This window comes from Octopus sinensis, linkage group LG23 (assembly GCF_006345805.1).
Source record: "Octopus sinensis linkage group LG23, ASM634580v1, whole genome shotgun sequence".
Lineage (NCBI taxonomy): Eukaryota > Metazoa > Mollusca > Cephalopoda > Octopoda > Octopodidae > Octopus > Octopus sinensis.
The window spans coordinates 17,742,495-17,768,382 of record NC_043019.1 but is presented as its reverse complement, the minus strand read 5'-3'; the positions used below and the strand labels follow the sequence as shown (position 1 = coordinate 17,768,382).

At 40.0% G+C, this 25,888-nt stretch overlaps 1 protein-coding gene across 1 annotated transcript in view; it reads right to left on the bottom strand.

Annotated features, from left to right (window-relative positions):
* The window catches only part of LOC115223480 (monocarboxylate transporter 1), a 102,228-nt gene that overhangs the window by 34,530 nt on the left and 41,810 nt on the right, over positions 1 to 25,888 (bottom strand). The window contains exons 3-4 of the mRNA XM_036512419.1: positions 4,807 to 5,015; positions 3,323 to 3,466 (exon numbers count right to left, since the gene is read on the bottom strand). Of these exons, the coding sequence (XP_036368312.1) occupies positions 3,323 to 3,466; positions 4,807 to 5,015 (353 nt within the window). The remainder of the gene's footprint in view (positions 1 to 3,322; positions 3,467 to 4,806; positions 5,016 to 25,888) is intronic.

Sequence of the window (25,888 nt, the reverse complement as noted above, 5' to 3'; positions counted from 1 at the left end):
TCTTTTGCTGAACCGCTAAGTGACGGGGACGTAAACACATCAGCATCGGTTGTCAAGCAATGCTAGAGGGACAAACACAGACACACAAACACACACATATACATATATATATATATATATATATATATATATACATACATACTTCAGTTTCCGTCTACCAAATCCACTCACAAGGCATTGGTCGGCCCAGGGCTATAGCAGAAGACACTTGCCCAAGATGCCACGCAGTGGGACTGAACCCGGAACCATGTGGTTGGTTAGCAAGCTACTTACCACACAGCCACTCCTGCGCCTATACTAACCCATATTTTTTTACCTCATCTTGTAAAAATAACTTTCAATCCTACTAAGATGGATAACTCATTTCAACCAAAGAAGGGGGAAAAATTATATAAGGTACACTCGACAGGTTTCTCTAGCATTTTATAATAATAATAATAATAATAATAATAATTGTGTACAGTGCTCAGGTGCACTACAACTCATCTAAAGTGTATATATAATCAGGTGTAGTTTCGGCGGATTTCGGAAAGCATGAGGGCCTTAAAAGATGCAGTGTCATGGCAGTCAACAACTGACGCAGGCAGTTTATTCCATGCTTCAGCAACTCTGAGCGTGAAAAAATGTTTCCGAAAGTCATGGGAGCTGTATTGTTTTCTGACTTTGTAGGCATGTCCACGTGTGTTAGACACATGGAGATCAAAAAGGTGTTCAGTGTTGTTGTTGGTGAGGTGGTTGATAACTTTGTGGGTGTTTACCAAGTCCGTCGCCAAACGCCGGAGCTTCAGTGAATCCATGCCCAGGGAAACAAGGCGCTCAGAATATGGTAGGTGTCTGATGGAGGGTATGCGTTTGGTTGCACGTCTCTGGACAGATTCCAGGAGGTCAATGTTCTGTGCAAGATAGGGGTTCCAAACTGATGATGCGAATTCCAAGTGTGGTCGTACCATAGCTGTATACAGTTTTAAATAGATGGCTGGAGAGCGGCTAACAAAAGACCTGCTGAGTGATGCCAAGACACCCTCGGCCTTCCTGACAATCTTAGGGATATGCTTTGACCAACGCAAATCACTGCTGACAGTGATGCCTAGGTCACGCTCGCAAGAGGATTTCTTGATATCAGTGTTGTGGAGGGAGTAAGTGAACGCAGGGTTTTTTCTCCCAAAATGCATGGTGGTACACTTGTCCACAGCCAGTTTCAGTTGCCAGTCTGTGATCCATTGCTGCATTGTGTCTAGGTCTGATTGCAGGAAAGAGTTGTAGACATCAGGATCTGTCCTCTTGATTTCAAGGTACAGCTTGATGTCGTCTGCATATTTCAATACTGTGGCATTTTGTATCATACCTCTTGCTTGCAATGACAAACATGTATGAAAACCTCAGTGTTGGTTGTCTTTCATTCCTTGCCTTACCTTTGAATATGCTTGCAACAAAAAAAAAGAAAAAAATGCAATACTCTTCTTTTCTTTTTCTTAACCCTTTTGATACCAACCCACCTGAAACCATTTCTGGCTCTTTAGTACAGATGTCTTGTTTTCAAAAGTTCTGAATTAAAATCTTCCACCAAACTTTAGTCGCAATTTATGTTCTTAACACTAGCTTAATGATAAAGTTATTTTACTAAATTCTTTGTTATATTTAACCCTTCTGATACCAACCCAGTTGAAACCAGCTCTGGCTCTGTAATATAAATGTCTTGTTTTCATAAGTTTTGAATTAAAATCTTCCACCAAACCTTAGTCACAATTTATGTTCTTAACACTAGCTTAGTGATAACTAAGTTATTTTACTAAATTCTTTGTTATATTTAACCCTTCTGATACCAACCCAGTTGAAACCAGCTCTGGCTCTGTAATATAAATGTCTTGTTTTCATAAGTTTTGAATTAAAATCTTCCACCAAACCTTAGTCGCAATTTATGTTCCTAACACTAGCTTAATGATAACTAAGTTATTTTACTAAATTCTTTGTTATATTTACAATTAATTGAAAGAAACACAGAACATCTCAGAATGAATATGGTAACGAAAGGGTTAAAATCAACTGAAAGAAACACAGAGCATCTCAACAGAAATATGGTAACAAAAGGGTTACTGTCTTTCATTCACTGAAATTTTCTAGCCATTATGTTCTTCCCTTGTGGGACATGTTTGAATAAACTAAGATCCAGCCACTATTTCAATTTTGAGAATAAAATTTTTTTAAATTTTTGGCAGATTTATTTTTACTCTAATTCTTTTTTTTATATCATATATATATTCTTTTATTTGTTTCAGTTATTTGACTGCAGCCATGCTGGAGCATTACCTTAAAAGAGTTTTAGTTAAAGAAATCGACCCCAGGACTTATTCTTTGTAAGCCTAATACTAATGCTTATTCTATCAGACACTTTGGCTGAACCTCTATGTTACAGGGACATAAACACACCAGCATCGGTTGTCAAGTGATGGCGAGGGGACAGACATTGGCACAAACACATAAATATATATATATATATATACACTCACACAACAGGCTTCCTTCAGTTTCTGTCTACCAACTCCACTCACAGGGCTTTGGCTATAGTAGAAGACACTTGCCCAAGGTACCATGCAGAGGGACTGATCCTAGAACCATGTAGTTAGGGAGCAAGCTTCTTACCACCCAGCCACTCCATGAGTTTGATACCCAGAGGTGCATTGTATCCTTGAGCAAGACACTTTATTTCACTTTGTTCCAGTCCACTCAGCTGGCAAAAATGAGTAGTACCTGTATTGCAAAGAGCCAGCCTTGTCACATCTTGGGTCATGTTGAAAACTACGTAAAGGGTACATGTGTCAGTGGAGTCCCTGGCCCCTTGCAAGTTCATTTTACAGGTAAGCTGTTCTGTTGATCAGATCAAATGGAACCTTCACCATTGTAACTGACAGAGTGCCAGTTTATTTGTGTGTGTGTGTGTGTGTGTGTGTAATAATAACAACTGGTGCTGCCACCACCTTCCCCTCTTTTCCTAATTTCTTTCTCTCAGCAATGAATTGGCTGTGTTCAGACCTGGAGAGAGAATGGGTCCCACCAGATTCTAAATGCCCAAGAGATACATTGTATATCATGATGGCACATTTATGACAGCATTAGGAATCAAGGGTCTTCTGCAGCAGCCGCCGCCGCCACCACTACCACCACCACCACCACCACCACCACCACTACCAATACTACAACCACATATTTCTGTGACCTTATCCAAAATGGGTGGTTTGACATTTCGGTTTCCCTGCTTTGTCAGGAGTTGTTTCAGGTAATCCAAAATCAATAATACAAAAAGAAAAGAAAAAAGGATACTTACCAGAAACGATTCCAAGGGAAAATATTAGAAAATAGATGCTTTTAGCAAAAAAACTGACAGCAATAGACACTGACGTCATAAGTCCACCAACCACCATTGACGCACGACAGCCTATTCTGTCAATCATAATTCCAGCCAACACACCTAGAAACAGAAAACAGCAAAGTAATCATCATCATCATCATCATCATCATCGTTTAACGTCCATTTTCCGCGCTAGCACGGGTTAGACGGTTCGACCGGGGATCTGGGAAGCCAGGGGCTGCACCAGGCTCCAGTCTGATCTGGCAGTGTTTCTACAGCTGGATGCCCTTCCTAACGCCAACCACTCCGCGAGTGTAGTGGGTGCTTTTTACGTGCCACCGGCACAGGTGCCAAGGGAGTCTGGCATCGGCCACGATCGGTTGGTGCTTTTAACGTGCCACCGGCACAGAAGCCAGCCAAGGCGGAGCTGGCATCAGCCAAGGCGGAGCTGACATCAGCCAAGGCGGAGCTGGCATCAGTCAAGGCGGAGCTGGCATCAGCCAAGGCGGAGCTGGCATCAGCCAAGGCGGAGCTGGCATCAGCCAAGGCGGAGCTGGCATCAGCCAAGGCGGAGCTGGCATCAGTCAAGGCAGAGCTGGCATCAGCCAAGGCAGAGCTGGCATCAGCCATGATCGGTTGGTGCTTTTAATGTGCCACCGGCACAGAAGCCAGTCAAGGCAGAGCTGGCATCAGCCACATTCGGATGGTGCTTTTTATGTGCCACCGGTACAGAAGCCAGTCAAGGCGGCACTGGCAACGGCCACGTTCGAATGGTGCTTTTTATGTGGGTTTCAAATTTTAGTACAAGTCCAGAAATTTCAGTGAGTGCGGATAAGTCAATTACCAGTGCTCAACTGGTACTTATTTTATTGACCCTGAAAGTACAAAAGACAAAGTCGACCTTGGCAGAATTTGAACTCAGAACACAAAGACAAACAAAATGTCGCTAAGCATTTGCCCAACATGCTAACAATTCTGCTGGTTCACTACCATCAAGCAGCGAAGCAATATGAAGACTGTATGGTCATGGATCAATGAAGTTAGGATTTTACATGATTGCTTGACCTGCTAGAATTATCAGTCAAATTATCCCTTGTATCACATCTTGCCGTCTTGAAAAAAGGAATATCGGATATCGTAAACAATATTGATATCACATATTTAATGCATGTGTTTTATTTAAACAGTTTTAGGCTATGGTATTTCATCCAGGGAAAGTCTCTTTAAGATGATGGCTTACCTGGTTGAAACTTCGAAGTCACTGGCAATATTATTCGTTTTAATCTATATATATAAAGCTGTGGGGTTGAACCTAGAACCATGTGGTTGGGAAGCAAGCTTCTTACCACACAGTCACATCTGTGTCAATATACGAAAAACAAAATGGTCAAAGCCAGAATGCTTACATCATAAAGCGCTGAATCAAAGCAATAATAATAACAAAAAGAAAAGGTTCTTACCTCCAATATCGTACATTCCATTAGCAAGGGACGGTACAATAGCTATTTCTGCTTTGGAATTGTTGAAAGCATGCAGAAACTCCACGTAGAACACCGAAAGTGACCCGATAACACCGGTACATATTGTCACTGATATGAATGCTGTGAGTAGGACAATCCAGCTGAAAGCATCCACTGGTTTGGCAGGCTGATCCTTGATGTAGTCATCTCTGTTAATGGTAAGCAGGAAGATGAGAAATTGAATATGGTTCATAAGGAAGAAAGACAGGGAGGAAAGAAAAAGTGGAAGGGGATGGAGGAGGAGGAGGTAGACGAATGGAGTGGAGAAGAGAGAAAGGTGAAAGAGTAAGGAAAGAATGAAGAAAAATTAAAGAAAATGGGGCACTGAAAAAAGAAGAAGTGAGAGAGAGAGAGAGTAAGTGAGAGGGGGGAGTGAGGGAGAGAGAGAGGAAGGGAGAAGTAAAGAAGTAAAGATAGGCACAGGAGTGGCTGTGTGGTAAGTAGCTTGTTTACCAACCACATGGTTCCGGGTTCAGTCCCACTGCATGGCACCTTGGGCAAGTGTCTTCTACTATAGCCTCGGGCCGACCAAAGCCTTGTGAGTGGATTTGGTAGACGGAAACTGAAAGAAGCCCGTCGTATATATGTATATATATATATATGTGTGTCTTTGTGTGTCTGTGTTTGTCACCCTAGAATTGCTTGACAACCGATGCTGGTGTGTTTATGTCCCCATTACTTAGCAGTTCGGCAAAAGAGACCGATAGAATAAGTACTAGGCTTACAAAAGAATAAGTCCCGGGGTCGAGTTGCTCGATTAAAGGCAGTGCTCCAGCATGGCCACAGTCAAATGGCTGAAACAAGTAAAAGAGTAAAGAGATATCAGAGGAAGTGATAGAAGAAAGCAGAAGAGAGGGAGAGAGAAAGAGAGAGAGAGAGTGGGGAGAGAGAGACAGACAGACAGACAGACAGACAAGTAAAGAGGTAAAAAATGGAATCAATCAAAATCAAGAGTTCTCAATTAAAAAGATTGAAACTTTCTCGTGAAAGAAAGCAAGCCATTATGTTGCTTTCAATGAACTCCACGACCTGAAATGCAAGTAGACTTTCTAGAAATATCATTCTACATTGGGCGATCCCATGTTCCACTTTTACTAGGACTGCTCTAGCTTTGTAGCGTTGTCTTTGATTCTCAATCAATTTGAAATTCTCTCTCTGCCTTTCGAAAACCTGAAAAAATTCTTTCCTGATTTTTATCCCAGTTTGAAAGAAAAAGTGCAAGCATTGATAGTAATTTATTTTTTGACATGTTATGAAACAGCTGTAACACGATTCCAACCAGAAGTTTAACCCTTTAGCATTCAGATTGTTCTGTCAAATGTAAAGCTTATGTATTCACACCATGTAAAATTAATCTTGCATAATTTCATGGCTTTGAGATTTCAATGATGTGATTGTTTATTTTTAAAATGACACAATAGGGTAGCTATGAATGACCATATCTGACTAGTTTGAACATAAAATAGGTAGAATATTTTGGCCGGATATGGCCGGTTTAAACACTGAAGGGTTAAGCCAAAAGATCCTGCTTCATTCACATGCAAAACCACAATATTCAGAACTGTTCCTATGATTGAAAAAAGAATATATAGCTATTCAAAAACTGATGACCTATGGAAGTCTTCCTGTCACAATGGAGATTTCTTGGGCTGCAAGAAACAATGGAGTTTGCTTGTTTGTTTGTTTCTTTCTTTCTTTCATTCATTCATTCATTCATTCATACATACATACATACATGTCAAATCCCTTCAGGACAAGGCATACCACAACCCACCAGATGTCTGGCAATGGTAGTACACTAGATACCTTCACCTTTCCAATCCATTTTCTTCTTAGATAAGTGGGAATGAGGACAAATTCCTCACTCATACAGAAGACAATAAAATGCTTTACTGCAAGATATCCTTCAGGAATTAAACTTTGCTGACACCAAATTGTTGGGGCCCAAAGGATGAGATCTATGTCCTCCTGTATTTCTTGCAAACACTTTTCTACGAGGACATTTGTGGCCATTTTCAATCATTGGTTTTTGAGCAACACACCTACAAATCATTGATAATCAGGCAGTTTTTTAATAACTTTTTGAGCTTTTGGTTCATATATTTTTTACTAGTTGTTCAGCATTTTGAAAATGTTTATACATAGGTGCAGGAGTGGCTGTGTGGTAAGTAGCTTGCTAACCAACCACATGGTTAATGGGTTCAGTCCTACTGCATGACACCTTGGGCAAATGTCTTCTACTATAGCCTTGGGCCAACCAAAGCCTTGTGAGTGGATTTGGTAGATGGAAACTGAAGGAAGCCCGTCGTATATATTTACTCTTTTACACTTTTACTTGTTTCAGTCATTTGACTGTGGCCATGCTGGAGCACCGCCTTTAATCAAGCAACTCAACCCCAGGACTTATTCTTTGTAAGCCTAGTACTTATTCTATCAGTCTCTTTGGCCAAACCACTAAGTTACGTGGACATAAACAGAACAGCATCGGTTGTCAAGTAATGTTGGGGGGACAAACACAGACACACAAACACACACACATATATATATACATATATACAACGGGCTTCTTTCAGTTTCCATCTACCAAATCCACTCACAAGGCTTTAGTCAGCCCGAGGCTATAGTAGAAGACACTTGCCGTGGCACCTTGGGCGGCGTGTGTGTTTGTGTGTCTGTGTTTGTCCCCCAACATCGCTTGACAACCGATGCTGGTGTGTTTACGTCCCCCGTAACTTAGCAGTTTGGCAAAAGATACTGATAGAATAAGTACTAGGCTTACAAAGAATAAGTCCTGGAGTAGATTTCTTAGACAAAAGGCAGTGCTCCAGCATGGCCACATTCAAATTCGTAGCCTCTTAGGTACTGCTTTGTCTGCTTTGTCCTTTATTTCGTTATTGGTGTTGTTGTTCTTGCCCTTACTGCTAAACTGCTATGACAGCAGTTGTGATCACAATGAAGCTCTTAATCTGACGTTTCTCTTGTTAATGTTGTTGTTGCTATTGTTGTTGTTATTAGTAGTGGTGTTTTTATTGTTGTCAGCTTGACATATTGCAGGATTTTTCTTCTTCTTCTTCTTCTTCTTCTTCTTCTCCTCCTCCTCCCAATCAGGACTCACGCCATTAGCCACAAAGAAAATTCGAGCCTACTCTAAGCTACAAAGAATGTGTGTGGCAACTTGAAGATTCCTCCGACCACATGTGATAGACTGGTGGTTGCCAGCTACGTTGTTATCCTCATTCCGTAAACGGTGGGCTTTTAACGGGTGGAGAGCTGAACCATCCTGGGGTACAGAAGATTCGCAATCTAGACTAGGGTCTGAAAGTTTACCACACCAAAGTGGGTTACACCATGGTTCCTCTGCTTTGTGAAGGCGGTGGGCTGGCAGAAACGTTAGCACGTCGGACGAATTGCATAGCCGTATTACGTCTGCCGTTACATTCCGAGTTCAAATTCCGCCGAGGTCGACTTTTCCTTTCATCCTTTCGGGGTCGATTAATTAAGTACCAGTTACGCACTGGAGTCGATGTAATCGACTTAATACCTATGTCTGTCCTTGTCTGTCCCCTCTGTGTTTAGCCCCTTGTGGGTAATAAAGAAATAGGTTCCTCTGCTTTGTGACAGAAGTAGGAAGAAAGAGTAAGAGAAAATTGTGGTAAAAGAATACACCATCACCCGCTGCCAGAGCCTCGCGGAGCTTAGTTGTTCTTGCTCAATAAACACTCACAATTTCAATCTGGGGATCGAAACCGTGTTCTTACGACTGCGAGTCTGCTGCCCTAACCACTGGGCCATTACGCCTCCACTTGTTGCTGTTGCTGCTGCTGTAGACACACATTGCAACGGTGTTGGTGTAACATTTTAATCTTTTTAGTTTGAGGGAGGGGAAACCCTTATTCACAGACAGATTGAAGGTGAGACACCCTCCTCTCAAAATCACTACTCACTTCTCCCTCTGGCTGACTCACTGATGAAGCAGGCTGTCATCTTTTAAATTGATATTTTTGAAACATAAAATATCCAAAATTTCTTCAAATTTTTAGCCATAAACAAGCAAAAAAGAGCCAATGAGCAGACCAGAACTAGGTTAGCATAGCAAGTATCAAGAATAAAAATATCCTTGGATATACAATTAAATAACAAACTTAGACACTGTACTCAAGAGTGCATTTTTAGTACAACTAATAACAATAATAACAACAAAAATAATAATAAAAGAGCAAAGGAAATCAAAACATTTTGAGGTAACTCTCTCTTTTACTCTTTTGACTGCGGCCATGCTGGAGCACCGCCTTTAGTCGAGCAAATCGACCCCAGTACTTATTCTATCGGTCTCTTTTGCCGAACCGCTAAGTGACAGGGACGTAAACACACCAGCATCGGTTGTCAAGCAATGCTATGGGGGAAAACACAGACACACAAACACACACATATATTTATATATACATATATACGACAGGCTTCTTTCAGTTTCCGTCTACCAAATCCACTCACAAGGCTTTGGTCGGCCCGGGGCTATAGCAGAAGGCACTTGCCCAAGATGCCACACAGTGGGACTGAACCCGGAACCATGTGGCTGGTTAGCAAGCTATATACCAGACAGCCACTCCTAGAAAAAAACAAAATGTATTCACACCCTTCCATTCTATGGTGTCACCTAAGTTAGAAAATTGCTTTTCATTACAAGGAAAAAATACATTTTTCTTGGTATTGAGCTGTCAAGTCTAGTAAGGCTTAATGATAAGATAAAAATATGGCTGAATCACAAATATGTAACAAGGGGAGTTGAGATTATCCAAGCAATTAGTGGATTAAAAACACCTTTTGTGAGATGATTAAAAATTTGAAAGCAACAAACAAAAAAGATAACTTGAGTAAGATTAGCTGATCAAAAATGTTGGATGATATAAGTAATGCAGATTAGAGCATGAAAACATTGACCTCTGACATTGATTTGAGCATTTGTAATTTAATATACATTGACAATATATCAAAGTGGAGGTGCAATGGCCCAGTGGTTAGGGCAGCAGACTCCCGGTTGTAGGATCTATGTTTGTATTCCCAGACTAGGCGTTGTGTGTGTTTATTGAGCAAAAACACCTAAAGCTCCACAAGGCTCTGGCAGGGGGTGGTGGTGACCCCTGTTGTACTCTTTCACCCCAACTTTTCTCTCACTCTTTCTTCCTGTTTCTTGGGTGACATTGCGATGGACTGGTGTCCCGTCCAGCTGGGGGAAACACATACGCCACAGAAAAGTTCATACTAAATAACATTGAAAGTCAAAGGTTTTGGAGTGACATCTGGAGCAAAGACAAGGAGCACAAGAAGGATGCTGAATGGTTGCAAGAACTGAAGCAAACAGAAGTCTGCCCAAAACAGGCAGAACTATTCATTTCAGTTAGGGAAGTGAAGGAAATCAGCAAAAAAAATGAGCAACTGGAAGGCCCCGGAACCAGATGGAGTTCAAGGCAACTGAATCAAAAGATTTGGTGAATGTCATGCATTAATAGCTGTGCAACTCTACACCTTGTTAAATGCTGACCAAGTAACACCAGGCTTCGTATATTTTACCCCAGTGTCACTTTGATGGCATGCACTGCTCTCTCACTCAATAATAATAATAATAATAATAATAATAATGATAATAGTGAAAAGGGATATATAACACACAAATGTAATGAACCTCTGCAGAATGTGTGGAAAGAGGGTCGAAAGCGTGACTCACGTTGTTAGTGCATGTGAAAGTCTTGCACAAAAAGTGTACAAGTGCAGACAGTACAAGGTAGCCCAAAAGTTTCACTGGCTACTCTGCCGGAAGTATGGATACGAGGTAAAGGGTGCTTGGTACCAACATACACCGGAAAATGTAATGGACGAAAAGGGGAAGGCAAAAATCCTCCGGGACTTTGACTTTCAGACAGACAAGTTGTCAGAGCACCAAAAGCCAGATATGTTAACCTTTAGGAGGGAGAAACAAAAATGCCGAATAATCGACATCGCAGCACCAGGAGATCAACATATTATCATGAAAGGAAAAGAAAATATGGACACCTGAGAATTGAGATCGCTAAAATGTGGCAGCTACGAGAGTTAAAAGTTAAAGATTATCCCTATTGGCATCAGGGCAATGGGTTCAATACCACACATGAAAACATCTGGAGATTTCAGAAATACACTACAATTTAGGTTTATTGCAAAAATTGGCATTAGGTGCAGGAGTGGCTGTGTGGTAAGTAGCTTGTTTACCAACCACATGGTTCCGGGTTCAGTCCCACTGCGTGGCACCTTGGGCAAGTGCCTTCCACTATAGCCTCGGGCCGACCAAAGCCTTGTGAGTGGATTTGGTAGACGGAAACTGAAAAGAAGCCCGTCGTATATATGTATATATGCGTGTGTGTGTTTGTGTGTCTGTGTTTGTCCCCCCAGCATTGCTTGACAACCGATGCTGGTGTGTTTATGTCCCCGTTACTTAGCAGTTCGGCAAAAGAGACCGATAGAATAAGTACTGGGCTTACAAAAAGAATAAGTCCCGGGGTCGAGTTGCTCGATTAAAGGCGGTGCTCCAGCATGGCCACAGTCAAATGACTGAAACAAGTAAAAGAGAGTAAAGAGATTACTTGGAACTGCAAGCATATTGCGTAAAGTACTGTCTGTTTGTGGTCCTTGTTGTGACTTGACAAACAGTACAAACCCACGGTAGACACAATATCTTCAATCAACAACATCATGATATTGGATATTGTACATTGTCTTAAATAATAATAATAATAATAATAATAATCCTTTCTACTATAGGCACAAGGCCTGAAATTTGGGGGGAGGGGATCAGCCAATTACATTGACCCTACTGTGTAACTGGTACTTAATTTATCAACTCCAAAAGGGTGAAAGGTAAAGTCAACCCCAGCAGTGTTTGCACTCAGAACGTGAAGAATACCACTAAGCATTTCATCCGATTTTGCCAGCTCACCACCTTTATAATAATAATAATAATAATAATAATAATAATAATAATAATAATAATCAAATGGTATAAACACCATCCTGAAGCTGTGACTGAGGGAGAAAATGTGTCGATTCTCTGGGACTTCCCCATGCATACTAACAAAACTATAAAAGCTAATAAACTGGATATTATTATAAAAGATCAGACAAAAAAGGTGTGTTTATTAATTGACATGAATATTCCGGTGGCACGTAAAAAGCACCATCCGATCATGGCCGTTTGCCAGCCTCGTCTGGCACATAAAAAGCACCCACTACACTCACGGAGTGGTTGGCGTTAGGAAGGGCATCCAGCTGTAGAAACACTGCCAGATCAGACTGGGCCTGGTGCAACCTCCTGGCTTCCCAGACCCCAGTTGAACTGTCCAACCCATGCCAGCATGGAAAGCGGACGTTAAATGATGATGATGATGATTCCTTGCGATCACAATATAGCGGCGAAAGAATTTGATAAGATTAGTAAATATAAAGACCTGCTAATAGAAATTGAAAAAATGTAGCATCTCAAGGCGACTACAGTACCAGTGATTGTAGGATCTCTAGGATAGAGGTACTGAAACCTATTTGAAAATGATACCAGGCTTACCATCCCTACAGGAAGTGCAAAAAATTGTGTTAACTGGAATGACTCATGTACTTGAGAAGAGCATTATCACTGTGAAAATAACATCCATTCATGAATTTATTTATTTATTAATTTTTTAAATACATATTTTACCTATGAATTTGCATGTGTAATCTGGGAATGCATACAATGAGCTTCTCTGCCCTAGGTGTACGGAAAACACTCAGCGAGAAATGGAAGAAAATTTGAAGAAAGAAGGGAAGAAAAAAAAATAATAATAAAACTAAAGCCATCCCCATTAGAAGAGGAATATACTAAAGAGGCTTGCTCTTTCCACTTCTTTTCTGTCTGACACTGACACCTTTAACTGACATGCTAAATAGAACTAAATGTGGGTGCAACTGCTATGGTAAAACAATCAACCATCTCTCGTTTATGGATTTTTTTCAAGTTGCATACTGCCTGGAAACAGAGCATAGATTTACAAACAGTGCATGGATTTACCCAAGAAATAAATATGAAATTCAGTTAAGAAAAACATGTCAAAGCAACCTTAGAAAGATAAAAACTATTTAAGAATAACAATATCACACTAGATAAAGAAAATGAGATAAGAGAACTAAATCAAATTCAGGCATATGAATACTTAAGAATCAATGAACTAGATAGAGTACAAAATACACACACACACACACACATGAAAGAGGAGATAAGGGAAGAACATTATTGATGAGTTAGATTAGAGAATATGGAAGCAGATATCAATACTCTAGCTGTCCCAGTTACAAGTTACAATATTTTTAATTGGACACTAAACAAACGAGCGAAACTAGACAGGAAAACAAAGAAAATAACGTCAGAATTTAGAATACACCACATGAGATCTGACATAGAAAGGTTATATATATCGGGTTGTTCGGAAAATTCGTGCCAATTTATAGTAGCTTACCTTTCGACTTATTTTAGAACATGGTTGAGTCTATAAAATAGGATTTGACTACACCTTCATTTAGAGCACAGTTTAAGCTATCTTTTCGTGGAAGAAGGTTTATGTTCCTATAACCTGTGTTAATTCTGTAACCCTTTAAAATGGTAGATAAGAAAGTTCATTTTCGGCACTTGATGCTTTGGGAACCAGACAAAAATTGCTGCAGCTCGGCTGGGATGAGTTACTCCACCCTCCATATTCACCAGATATTGCTCCTACGGATTTCCACTGATTCAGGTCTGTGCAGAATAGTCTTAATAGTAAAAATTTCAATTCCTTGGATGACGTAAAAAGATACCTTGATGAATTCTTTGCCACGAAACCACCTCAATTCTGGGAAGAGGATGTTTTCAAGTTAAAGGAAAGATGGAGACGCATTGTGCAACAAAATGGTTCATATATGGTTGATTAAAAATGTAATGGCAAGTATTTATTGACCTTATTTCTTTCCTTTAAAAATTGGCACGAACTTTCCAGACAACCCAATACAATGAATTAAAGGTGGTAGAGGCCTTATACAACTAGAAAACTACTATGAAATAAACACCATAGGATTACAGAAAAATCTAACTCAGAACCAAGGGAAACTGATACAAATAACCACTAAGTATGAGCGAAACAAAAAACTATTTTAGGTCTTCAAGGTAAGTGAGAAATACAAAAAAAAGGTCATAATACTTAGAAAACTATGAAGAAAAAGAAGGAACAGCAAAAGCTGCCAAGCAACTAAAATCTAAGCTGAAATGGGAACCACAAAATATTAGGATAAAACAATGGCAAGAAAAGCCCTTACATCACAAATACTTGGAAAGAAACAGACAAAGTAAAATTCCAACAATGGTTGAGATGTTAGGGCCTCAAAGCATTTATTATTTTTATTTTGTTGCAATTATTATTATTATTATTTCAGTTTTGTTTCTATTTCTTGCCAAGTGTCTTCCTGACACGTAGGTTAAAGAAACTCCCTATACACAGAGGTTGGACAAAATAATGGAAACACCTAGCATCAAAGCATCATGATTTTGAAATATCTATAAAACCATCAAAAGCTTGTTTATTTTTATGTTTTATTGATTTATTATTAGTGTTGCTTAATATGTTTTGCTAAAATTGCTCTTTCTTTGCAGAGTTTCTTTAACCTACGTGTCAGAGAAAGGAAATTAAAATTCAGACTTTCAAAGAGGTCGAATTGTTGGTACTCATATGGCAGGTGCTAGCATAACAAAAACAGCCGAAATGTTTTGTGTATCAAAAAGTACTGTCTCGAAAGTAATGACAGCCTTTGAGAGAGAGAGGGAAAAAAACCTTCTCATCAAAACAAAACTCCGGAAGAAAACCAAAACTTTTGGATAGGAACCATCGGACTCCTATGCAAATTGTTAGAAAGGATCACAAAAGTACAGCTCCCAAAATTACTGCAGAGCTTAATGACCACCTCCAGAACCCAATTTCCTCAAAAACTGTTCACCAGGAGCTGCATGAAACTGGATTTCATGGGAAGGCTGCAATAAGAAAACCACTGCTTTCAAAAACGTTGCAAAGCGTTTAGAGTGAAGTAAAAACCTACAGAATTGGTCCCTAGAACAGTGGAAGAATGTTATTTTCTTGGTCGAGCCATCCTTAACCTTATTTCTGACCACCAGCTGAGTATACATGTGGAGACAGCCAAATGAAGCATTTGATCCAGACTGCCTTCTTTCAACTGTTAAATATGGAGGAGGATCTGTGATGATCTGGGGTGGGGTGCTATATCGTGAAAATCTGCTAGACCAATGATTTCCCTTCATGGCAGAATTAATAGTCAAGACTATTTAAGCATTTTATCTGATCAAATTCATCCTATGGTTGAGGAACTGTTTTCGGAGGGAAATGCAATCTTTCAGGATGATAATGCACCAATTCACACGAGCAACATTCCAGTGAAGTCGAACATCTTATCTGGCCACCACAGTCCCCAGATCTCAATATTATTGAACATTCATGGTGCATTTTAGAAAAACGAGTAAGGAGTTAATATCCTCCACCATCATAACTAAAAGAACTGGAGACTGTTTTAGCTGAAGAATGGACAAAAATTCCTTTGGAAACAATTCAAATTTTATACTAGTCCATACCTCATAGAATTCAAACTGTAATTACTGCCAAAGGTGGTCCTACCCTGTATTAAAATAAATTTGTTTGAAATTTTAAGGTGTTTCCATTATTTTGTCCAACCCCTGTACATTGAAAGGCCATAAAAATAAACACATCAGATTGTTCATTTACAAAATCAAATAAAGTCATACAGAGAAAAGTTATTGACATCAATGGTGAAACCCCATGAGTAATAGATTTCCTGGAATGACTAGGAGGATCTTTAGAGAAAGCAGATGGTTTCTACTACTTAGGAGACCTACTTAGCAGCTAGGCACTGAAAGTATAATTGCTAAAACAGAACTGGCCGGAGAAAGTTCAGAGAACGATTATCTCTGTTGGTAAGAAAAACTTTTGTCAGGGTTAAAGACCAACTGTTCAATGTTTGTGTACAAACGACAATGTTACATGGTAGGGAAATGCGGGTTGTGAATACAAAAGACATGTAAAGTCTAGAAAGAAATGAAGCTGGTATGCTCCATTGGGTGTACAACGTCCATGTGCAGGTACAATAAAGTACAAATGTGTGTTGAGAGGAAAATTAGGCATAAAAGACATCAGGTGTAGTGTGAAAGAGAGAATATTGCATTGGGGTGGTCATGGGATGCAAATAAGTTAGGATTGCTGTAAAAAGAAGAGGCAATTGCTAAATGTGGAAGGAGCCTGGGGAAGAGGAAGGACCAAGAAAATGTGGGACGAGTGGTGAAGACCGACTTCAAGACGATCACATTGATCACCATAAAGACCTCCGCCAAGCAGCTCATTTTAAGATGGATACGTGAGTAAAATTACTAATAGAGAAACAAAAATAAACTTTGGAGACAGCAACGCCGCCATAGGTTAAGTGGAACAAAGAACGTGTTTTCAAGGGAGATAATCAAAGAACGTAACATTTTAATACTTCATGTAAAGTAAATATAACAATTGAAAACTCCTTCAAGAATCTATAAAAATTCCCAGATTACTACCACAATTTCATCATCTGTTCCTTGTGTCATTGCCAACTTTTTCTGCAAGTTTCATTGAATACCATTCACAACTTTTTAAGTTATTTTGCACACAGACGGACAACCAACACTGATGAAAACATAACCTCCTTCCTTGGCGGAGGTAAAAAACCATCCATTACACACTGAGAAGTGGATGGTGTTAATAAGGACATCAAGCCCTTGAGGTTTGGTGCAGCCCTTTGGCTTGTTAGTTCCTGTTGAACTTCCTAACGCTTAACAGCATGGAAGATGGGATGTTAAATGATGATGATGATGACGATGAATGTGTGTGTGTGTGTGCGTGCACACACATGCATGTGTACATGTGTGTTGAAAAATGGATGTTTCAAATGAGATGGTATAACAGTTAAGCTTTGCTTAGATTCTAAGCCTTAGAACTTCATGAAAATCCAAGCTTATCCAAATTCCAATCAGGTTTCCAACACAATTTGTCCACAGACTATTGCCTGGTGTTGTGTACATTTGAATAGATCACAGAGTGTACATCCAAGAGCAGAATAAAACTGGAGATTCAGTTACAAAATTTTTTTTATTATACCATCTCAAATTACATAATCTCTATATGTGTTTCACAAGCACTTACTAGTATATTACATGTTAATTGTTCCATAGATGGTTGCATAATCACTCTATAATGCCAAGTCATCAGAAAAAAATTAATTCCATCCATATTTGGTTACCAACGTCAGTTGGTAAGCAGATCCAAGTTGAGAGATGCAAATATATTCTTTAGAATTTTCTATATATAGTGATTAAAGAAAGAAATTTTATTGATGAGATAAAACAAAAAAAGTGAGTGAGGGAAGGAGAGATATACTTGCTATAAGTGCAGACAGGGTGTCTGGGGAAGAGAATAAAATCAGCTCCTAAACTGTCCTTAGTCAACAAAAGTACCAAGTTGACAGTGATAAGTAGTAGAGGAGTTAGAGGCAGAAAAAGGTCAAGCAGATATTCTTGCTCACACATATACACATACATGTACATGAAAGGCTGTGTAATTTCAAGTACCTGCACACATGTATACATACACTGTTCATTTCCACTGATAAGAAATTTTCAATAATTTATGAATCTAGAGCGAGGCTTGTATACTAGGTTGTCTCTTGGTCTGGTTGGTAATGCAAGAATATGTATACGTATGCATTAACTGTTGACACATCTAAAATCACATACACACACATTTATGTACATACATACACACACACACACACACACCTCCATAACATGTGTACAAACACATGTTATGTAGAGAGACAAATAGAAAGGGAGAGAGTGAAAGGAGAAGGAAAAAAACAAGAAGAATAAAAAACAATATTTCAGTTCCATCTGAGACACTATTCAGAATATTTAACACGGAAACTGAAAGAAGCCTGTCGTATATATGTATATATATATATGTGTGTGTGTGTTTGTGTGTCTGTGTTTGTCCCCCTAGCATTGCTTGACAACCGATGCTGGTGTGTTTACGTCCCCGTCACTTAGCGGTTCGGCAAAAGAGACCGATAGAATAAGTACTGGGCTTACAAAGAATAAGTCCCGGGGTCGATTTGCTCGACTAAAGGCGGTGCTCCAGCATGGCCGCAGTCAAATGACTGAAACAAGTAAAAAAAAAAAAAAAAAAAGAGAGGGTAGTGAAGCTGAGATTAATCTTAAATAAATCAACAGTTACATTAATCTCTGCCTCTGCTCCATAGTCTGGGCAGCCAGGTGAACAGAAGGATCAACTTTACGGGGTCCTTTTGTACATTACCTCAATGACAAATAACAGACACTTAGTTATTGTGGCTAATGGTTCAAATTCCGCCGAGGTCGACTTTGCCTTTCATCCTTTCGGGGGTCGATAAATTAAGTACCAGTTTCGCACTGGGGTCAATGTAATCGACTTAATCCCTTTGTCTGTCCTTGTTTGTCCCCTCTGTGTTTAGCCCCTTGTGGGTAGTAAAGAAATGGGTATTTCATCTGCCGTTACGTTCTGAGTTCAAATTCCGCCGAGGTTGACTTTGCCTTTCATCCTTTCGGGGTCGATAAATTAAGTACCAGTTTCGCACTGGGGTCGATGTAATCGACTTAATCCCTTTGTCTGTCCTTGTTTGTCCCCTCTGTGTTTAGCTCTTTGTGGGCAATAAAGACATATATATAAATATTGTGGCTAGTGACTTCAATGAACATGTTAGGCAGTACTACAATGGATCGCATGGTGCGCATGGGGGTTATGGCTTTGGCTCTAGAAATGAGGAGGGAAGAAGGCTGCTGCAGTCCTGCGAATGATCTGATGGCCTGCAACACTAATTTCAGAAAACCAGCAAACTAGCTGATTACCTATCAGTGTGGTGGGCACACAAACCAGATTGATTACATCTTCACTAGACAATGAGACAGAGAGACAATTGTAAATGCAAAGTCCTTCTTAAGTGAAAAATGTACAACCCCAACATAGATTACTGGTGAGTGACCTCTGGATTAGAGCTAGAAGGGATCAGAGAAAAAAAAACAATCTGGAGAAGGAGGTTATGGAAGGCCAAAGGTACAGCAAATCAACAGGAATTTAAAGATATTGTAATGGAAGCTTCTTATTTCTTTACTGCCCTCAAGGGGCTACACAGAGAGGGGACAAACAAGGACAGACAAAGGGATTAAGTCGATTACATCGACCCCAGTGCATAACTGGTACTTATTTAATCGACCCTGAAAGGATGAAAGGCAAAGTCAACCTCGGCGGAATTTGAACTCAGACGAAATACCGCTAAGCATTTTATGCTAATGTTTCTGCCAGCTCGCCACCTTTAATGGAAACTTCTGTAATGGAAGCTTCTGGCAAGAAAGAGGAGGAGTTGGAAACATAGCTTAGAGGAAAACTGGAAGTTCCTGAAGGACAACCTACTGAGGGCTACAGCCCAAATTTGTGGCTGGTGCAAAGTCCTGGTCAGGCTGAAGGTGACATAATGGTGGAACAAGACTCTCTTTCAGTCAGGTAAATGGTTCTACTCAATGTGTAGGAAAGGTGCTGGACTACCTGGTTTCTTGTAGATTATTAGGACATTTGCATCACAGAACTCCAATAGCCTAGTTCTTCCTCATTGCAGGAACCAGCTCCATAGCTTCCATGCACACTACAGAAGCCACCCAGATGCTGTCCAACATACCCATTGAAATCATTAGCCTCAAAGATAAGGTTACTGTCCTTTGTCATTGAGGTAGTGGGCAAAAGGGTGTCATAAAATCGATCCCTTTGTTTGCCTGACAGCTCTGCTTAAGGGGGGAGTAGGCAGAAGTAATTGTTTCTGTACTATTTTGCAAAACTAGTCTGACACATTCTGACACCCTCAATCACTTTAGCCACCAATTTCTCAGCAATATGTATGTCCACACCATTAACCCAATTATTGTTACTGACCCAGAAGATTTTATACCTATGTAGGTAGAAACTCCATAAGATGTACCCAGTGTAAGCTATGGACACATAAGAGGTGCAGCAACATGAAAGGAAGATTAACTGAGAAGATAGCTTTCATGTGTGGCAGATGCACAGGGGCAATAAACACCACAGATGCTCAAAAAACAGATTCCATTACACTCCAGTGGGAGAAATTAGAAGTAGTTGATAGCTTCCGCTACCTAGGTGACCAAGTTAGTAGTGGAGGTGGATGCTCAGAGAGTGTTACCACTAGAATAAGAATAGCCTGGGCAAAGTTTAGAAAGCTTCTACCCCTACTGGTGACAAAGGGCCTCTCATTCAGAGTGAAAGGTAGATTGTATGACGCATGTGTGTGAACTGTCATGCTTCATGGCAGTGAAACATGGGCCATGACTGCAGAGGACATGTGTAGGCTCGAAAGAAATGAAGCTAGCATGATCCACTGGATGTGTAATGGCAGTGTGCACACACGACAGAGTGTAGGCACCCTGAGAGAAATGTTGGACATAAGAAGCATCAGATTTGGAGTGCAAGAGAGATATTTGCACTGGTATGGTCATGTACTATGGATGGATGAGGAGAGATGTGTGAAGAAGTGCTACTCCCAAACAGTTGAAGGAATCCATGGTAGAGGTAGACACGGGAAGACATGGGTTGAGGTGGTCAGCATGAGCTTCGAACATTGGGCCTCACAGAGGCTATGATGAAAGACCGAGACCTCTGGAGTAATGCTGTGACTGTAAAGAGCCGACAAATAAAGTGAGTTCACAGCTGTACCCTATACCAGTTTTGCATAACCAGCCCCAGCCCATTCAAAGTACCTTTGATCGTAGGACAACCTGCTGTGCTTACCTTGGATCGAAGGGTGACCTGCTGTGCTTGAGGAGACCTATTGAGTCAAGTTCATTAACATCAAAATCAAAATCAAACGGAAAATGTAATTGCGATACCCGTGCCGATGGCACGTAAAAGCACCATCTGAACATGGCCAATGCCAGCACCGCCTTGACTGGCCTCTGTGCCAGTGGCACATAAAAATCACCCACTACACTCACGGAGTGGTTGGCGTTAGGAAGGGCATCCAGCTGTAGAAACACTGCCAGATCAGACTGGAGCCTGGTGCAGCCTCCTGGCTTTCCAGATCCCGGTCGAACCGTCCAACCCGTACTAGCATGGAGAACGGACATTAAATGATGATGATGATGATGCTTTTTGCCAGTGAGGAACCTGGAAAATTCTCCCTTCCATCTTGCATTTTGAATGCAACTCACATCTATACACCTCCATTCAAGCATCTCAACAATCTTACCAGACCTGCCTCCAAATGTACCTATGTTGAGTGATCCAAACCCAGATGTGTGGAAGAGTGACAAAAAGGAACCGGGGAATGGAAGAAAGCATTCCACATCTGAAAAAAAGGTTTGCACAGAAGTATGCCAACAGGCATACCATATATTTTTTTTTGGTCCTCTCCTTGTATGGAAACACTCCGTCGGTTACGACGATGAGGGTTCCGGTTGATCCGAATCAACGGAACAGCCTGCTCGTGAAATTAACGTGTAAGTGGCTGAGCACTCCACAGACACATGTACTCTTAACGTAGTTCTCGGGGATATTCAGCGTGACACAGAGAGTGACAAGGCCGGCCCTTTTGAAATACAGGTACAACAGAAACAGGAAATAAGAGTGAGAGAAAGTTGTGGTGAAAGAGTGCAGCAGGGATCACCACCATCCCCTGCCGGAGCCTCGTGGAGCTTTTTTAGGTGTTTTCGCTCAATAAACACTCACAACACCCAGTCTGGGAATCAAAACCGCGAGAACGCTGCCCTAACCACTGGGCCATTGTGCCTCCACAAAATGAGACATACAAAATAACACAAAGGAGAGGGTATAAGTATTTTCAGGACAGTACTAAAGTGAACTGGCCCATAACAGCAAAGAGGCAATGACAGCTCTTCAAGATACTTTGACTCTAAGACATGGTAGAAATGCAAGTTGAAATGGAATAAAATGATGCTATATATATATATTAATCCCCATCCCTTGTGAGCATGCCTGGCATTTGGCCACCATCTCCATCCTGCAGCCTCCCACTCTCTCTCTCCTTCTCCTACACTTCTCTCAGGTTGGGCAACCATGTATTTTCTTTGCAGTAGCACATCTGTTTCTGTCTTCACCCCTGATCTTTCTCTCTCCGGCTGGGTAACCTTGTACTTCTTCTTCAGTAAGACACCTATATCCGTCTCACTATAACCGTTTCATCATCACCTCCCCCAATGCCTCCTCCCCTTTTAAAATCCGAGTTTTTCTTTTTCTTAGTGAAAATTCCGGGGGTAGGGATGCCCCCCAACCCTCCCTTCCGGACCAATATATGGAATTTGCAGCATATTACGAGGTCAGGGTACTTGATTCCACGCAAAAAATCCAAGTTTTTCTTTTTCTTAGTAAAAATCGTGCGGGTGGTATTAGAAAATTTTACCAGATAAACTCCGTAAACAAGGACCATTATTTGTTTGTTACTTTGAACAATCTTTATATCAAACATAATAAATAAATGAGAGGAGAGAGTAAAATAGGCAAGTTTAAAATGTGGATTTACTTCTGTTAACCACATTCAAACGACGGGGCTTTGTATCTATGTTGGAAACTTCCTCTAGGCAAGATTTCAACTAATTAAAGACAGAAGAAAACGCACGTACATGTGTATATATTTCAATGATATTTATAAATAAAAAAGAAAAAAAGTTTTGTTATTTCTATCAGAAATTTAGTTGTTAGTAAGGTTAGAAACTTGGGTTAAACTAAAGCGTTAAACTTGTTGCTAACAAACGCTATTATTTACCAGTGGAGGCGCAATGGCCCAGTGGTTAGGGCAGTGGACTCGCGGTCATAGGATCGCGGTTTCGATTCCCAGACCAGGCGTTGTGAGTGTTTATTGAGCGAAAACACCTAAAAGCTCCACGAGGCTCCGGCAGGGGATGGTGGTGATCCCTGCTGTACTCTTTCACCACAACTTTCTCTCTCACTCTTACTTCCTGTTTCTGTTGTACCTGTATTTCAAGGGGCCGGCCTTGTCACTCTCTGTGTCACGCTGAATATCCCCGAGAACTACGTTAAGGGTGCGTGTGTCTGTGGAGTGCTCAGCCACTTACACGTTAATTTCACGAGCAGGCTGTTCCGTTGATTCGGATCAACCGGAACCCTCGTCGTCGTAACCGACGGAGTGCTTCCACATTATTATACCAATTTGCGATGAGAAAAAAATAACAAACGTTAGGTGATCGATTTAATATTCCAAGAAATCATCTATGATGTGAATGAAATTATAAAAGACTTAAGTTCGCCAACTATTAACCATAATCGCATAAATTTCCAGGTAAACAGACACGTGCAACCTTAACGTAGTGCAACGTAGTTTTTGGGGATATTCAGCGTGACACAGAGAGTGACAAGGCCGGCCCTTTGAAATACAGGTACAACAGAAACAGGAAGTAAGAGTGAGAGAAAGTTGTGGTGAAAGAGTAAAGCAGGGATCACCACCACCCCCTGTCGGAGCCTCATGGAGCTTATTTAGGTGTTTTCGCTCAATAAACACTCACAACGCCTGGTCTGGGAATCGAAACCGCGATCCTATGACCGCGAGTCCGCTGCCCTAACCACTGGGCCATTGCGCCTCCACTCTCCTTGTATAGCCAATGTATTGAAGGTCAGTAGGCAACTACAAACATTATGTTGTTACTGTACAGGTAGGTGCCGCAGGTAAACAGCAATCAATATGGACATGCCTCCACAGGTGTACCCCTTCCTCCTCCTCATCCCACCCGACTTTGTTGCCTCGTAACTTGCCTCGCAAGATGAATATTTTTTATGAACTTTTCTGCAAATATGCTTCAGATGGTATAGATTCTGATTATACCCAGACATGCAGTGGAAAAATTTTTTTTCGTGGGTGAGGTGAGGTGTTTCGGAAAATTCACACAAGGCGGCTTTCTTTACTCATAACTTTCAGAAAAAATGGGTACTTTTTTTAATGAGATTTTTTTATAAAATAGCTTTCAGGGTGTGTAGATTACAATTAGAGCAGAACTTAATGTGAGAGATAAAAATTAAAAAAATAGGCGGGCTCGTACACGTACTGACACACGTCATATATATATATATATATATATATATATATATACAATAATATGTTACATTACTCGATAGTCAAGATAAAACTCTGAGTTTCAGATGCCGAAGTGGAAATCCACAACACCATCTCTTCGGTTATCTGGCTATTTGAAAACCTCAAATAGCTAGATAACCGAAGAGATGGTGTTGTGGATTTCCACTTCGGCATCTGAAACTCAGAGTTTTATCTTGACTATCGAGTAATGTAACATATTATTGTATAGATAAATTTCCTCTATTTACATAATATGAGGTCTCTTTCTTTCTTTTGTTATCTTACCGTTTTACCAATATATATATATATATATATATATATATATATATATATATATATATATATATATATATATATATATATATATATATATATATATATATATATATATATATATATATATATATATATATAAGAGAGTGCCACTTGGTGTTGAATAGATATACTATTAAATTAGTATCTAATTCTCTCACCCTTATTAATTAATTATATATATATATATATATAAAGTTAATCCAAACAAGAAAATACAACAACGCGAGGACGTGGAACAAATATAGTATTATTGGACGCTCAGGAAAGAAGGAGGGTTTAACGTTTCGAGCGGAGGTCTTCGTCGGAAACATAGGAAAAGGAAAGATCCAGAGAAGGGAAGACAGAGGGAAAAAATCGCCAACGGTACACACGAGGTCACAAAACGAAGCTTGAAATTTCGAAAGAAATTGTGTTGTGTGTTAGCAGGTGTGTGTTCACTATTTTTCTGTTCACATCAAATTCCGATACAATCGTAATTTGCACACTCTGAAAATTATTTGTAGAAAATTACATTGAAAAGAACATATTTTTCTGAAAGTTACGAGGATACAAAGCCAACTCGTGTGAATGTTCCGAAACTCCTCTTCCCATCCACAGAAACTTTGGACCTTTTCGGTTTGAACGGCAGTTTTTAACATAATTTTTAGGTAACTAAATAATTTTAAACTTCGTATACTGGTAGAATGTGTTTATAAAACATCTTTTTCTCTTGGCTTTATTGAGAAAATTCTATGGTTTGTAAGATATTTGGTCTTTAATGTCTTGCATTTCGGCAATTTCAACCAATCACTGACGTCTATTGAGGTAAAAAAAAAACATTCTGTGCTGTATGAATATGTCCCTCGTTTAAGAAACAGATTGGGTTTATTTACATTTGTGAAGAAAAAAAGATACCCTTCCCCCCACCCCCAACCCTAAAACAGATTGAAATGCAATAGATTGATACTAGGGTCATAATTATGGGTGACAATTTCATATGACACCGCTAGAAAAAAACTGCCGTTCAAACCGAAAAGATCCGAAACTTTTTTTCCTCACGATAAATTCCGATATAATCGGAATCTACACCATCTGAAGCGTATTTATAGAAAATTTCATTAAAAAATATCTATTTTTCTGGAAGTTATGAAGAAACAAAGTCAGGTGAGGTACAATGTGTAGGTATGCCAACAGTCTGTTGTTCTGGGGCGAGTTTGTATCACGAGAGAAGCAATCTGGGATTTAAAGACTTTAAAGATTACAGGTGCTTTGCGGTGTATCGATCATCCTACACTGATTTGGCTGAAATGTTTTAACAGATTGTAAAATGCCATCGACTGCGTTATTCCGTCTATTTTGGACCTGTTAAAAATTTTTTCTAATTACTTGCAGCATTTAAAATAGTAAACTGAATTTTGGATTTTTTCGGTTTGAACGGCAGTTTTTTCTA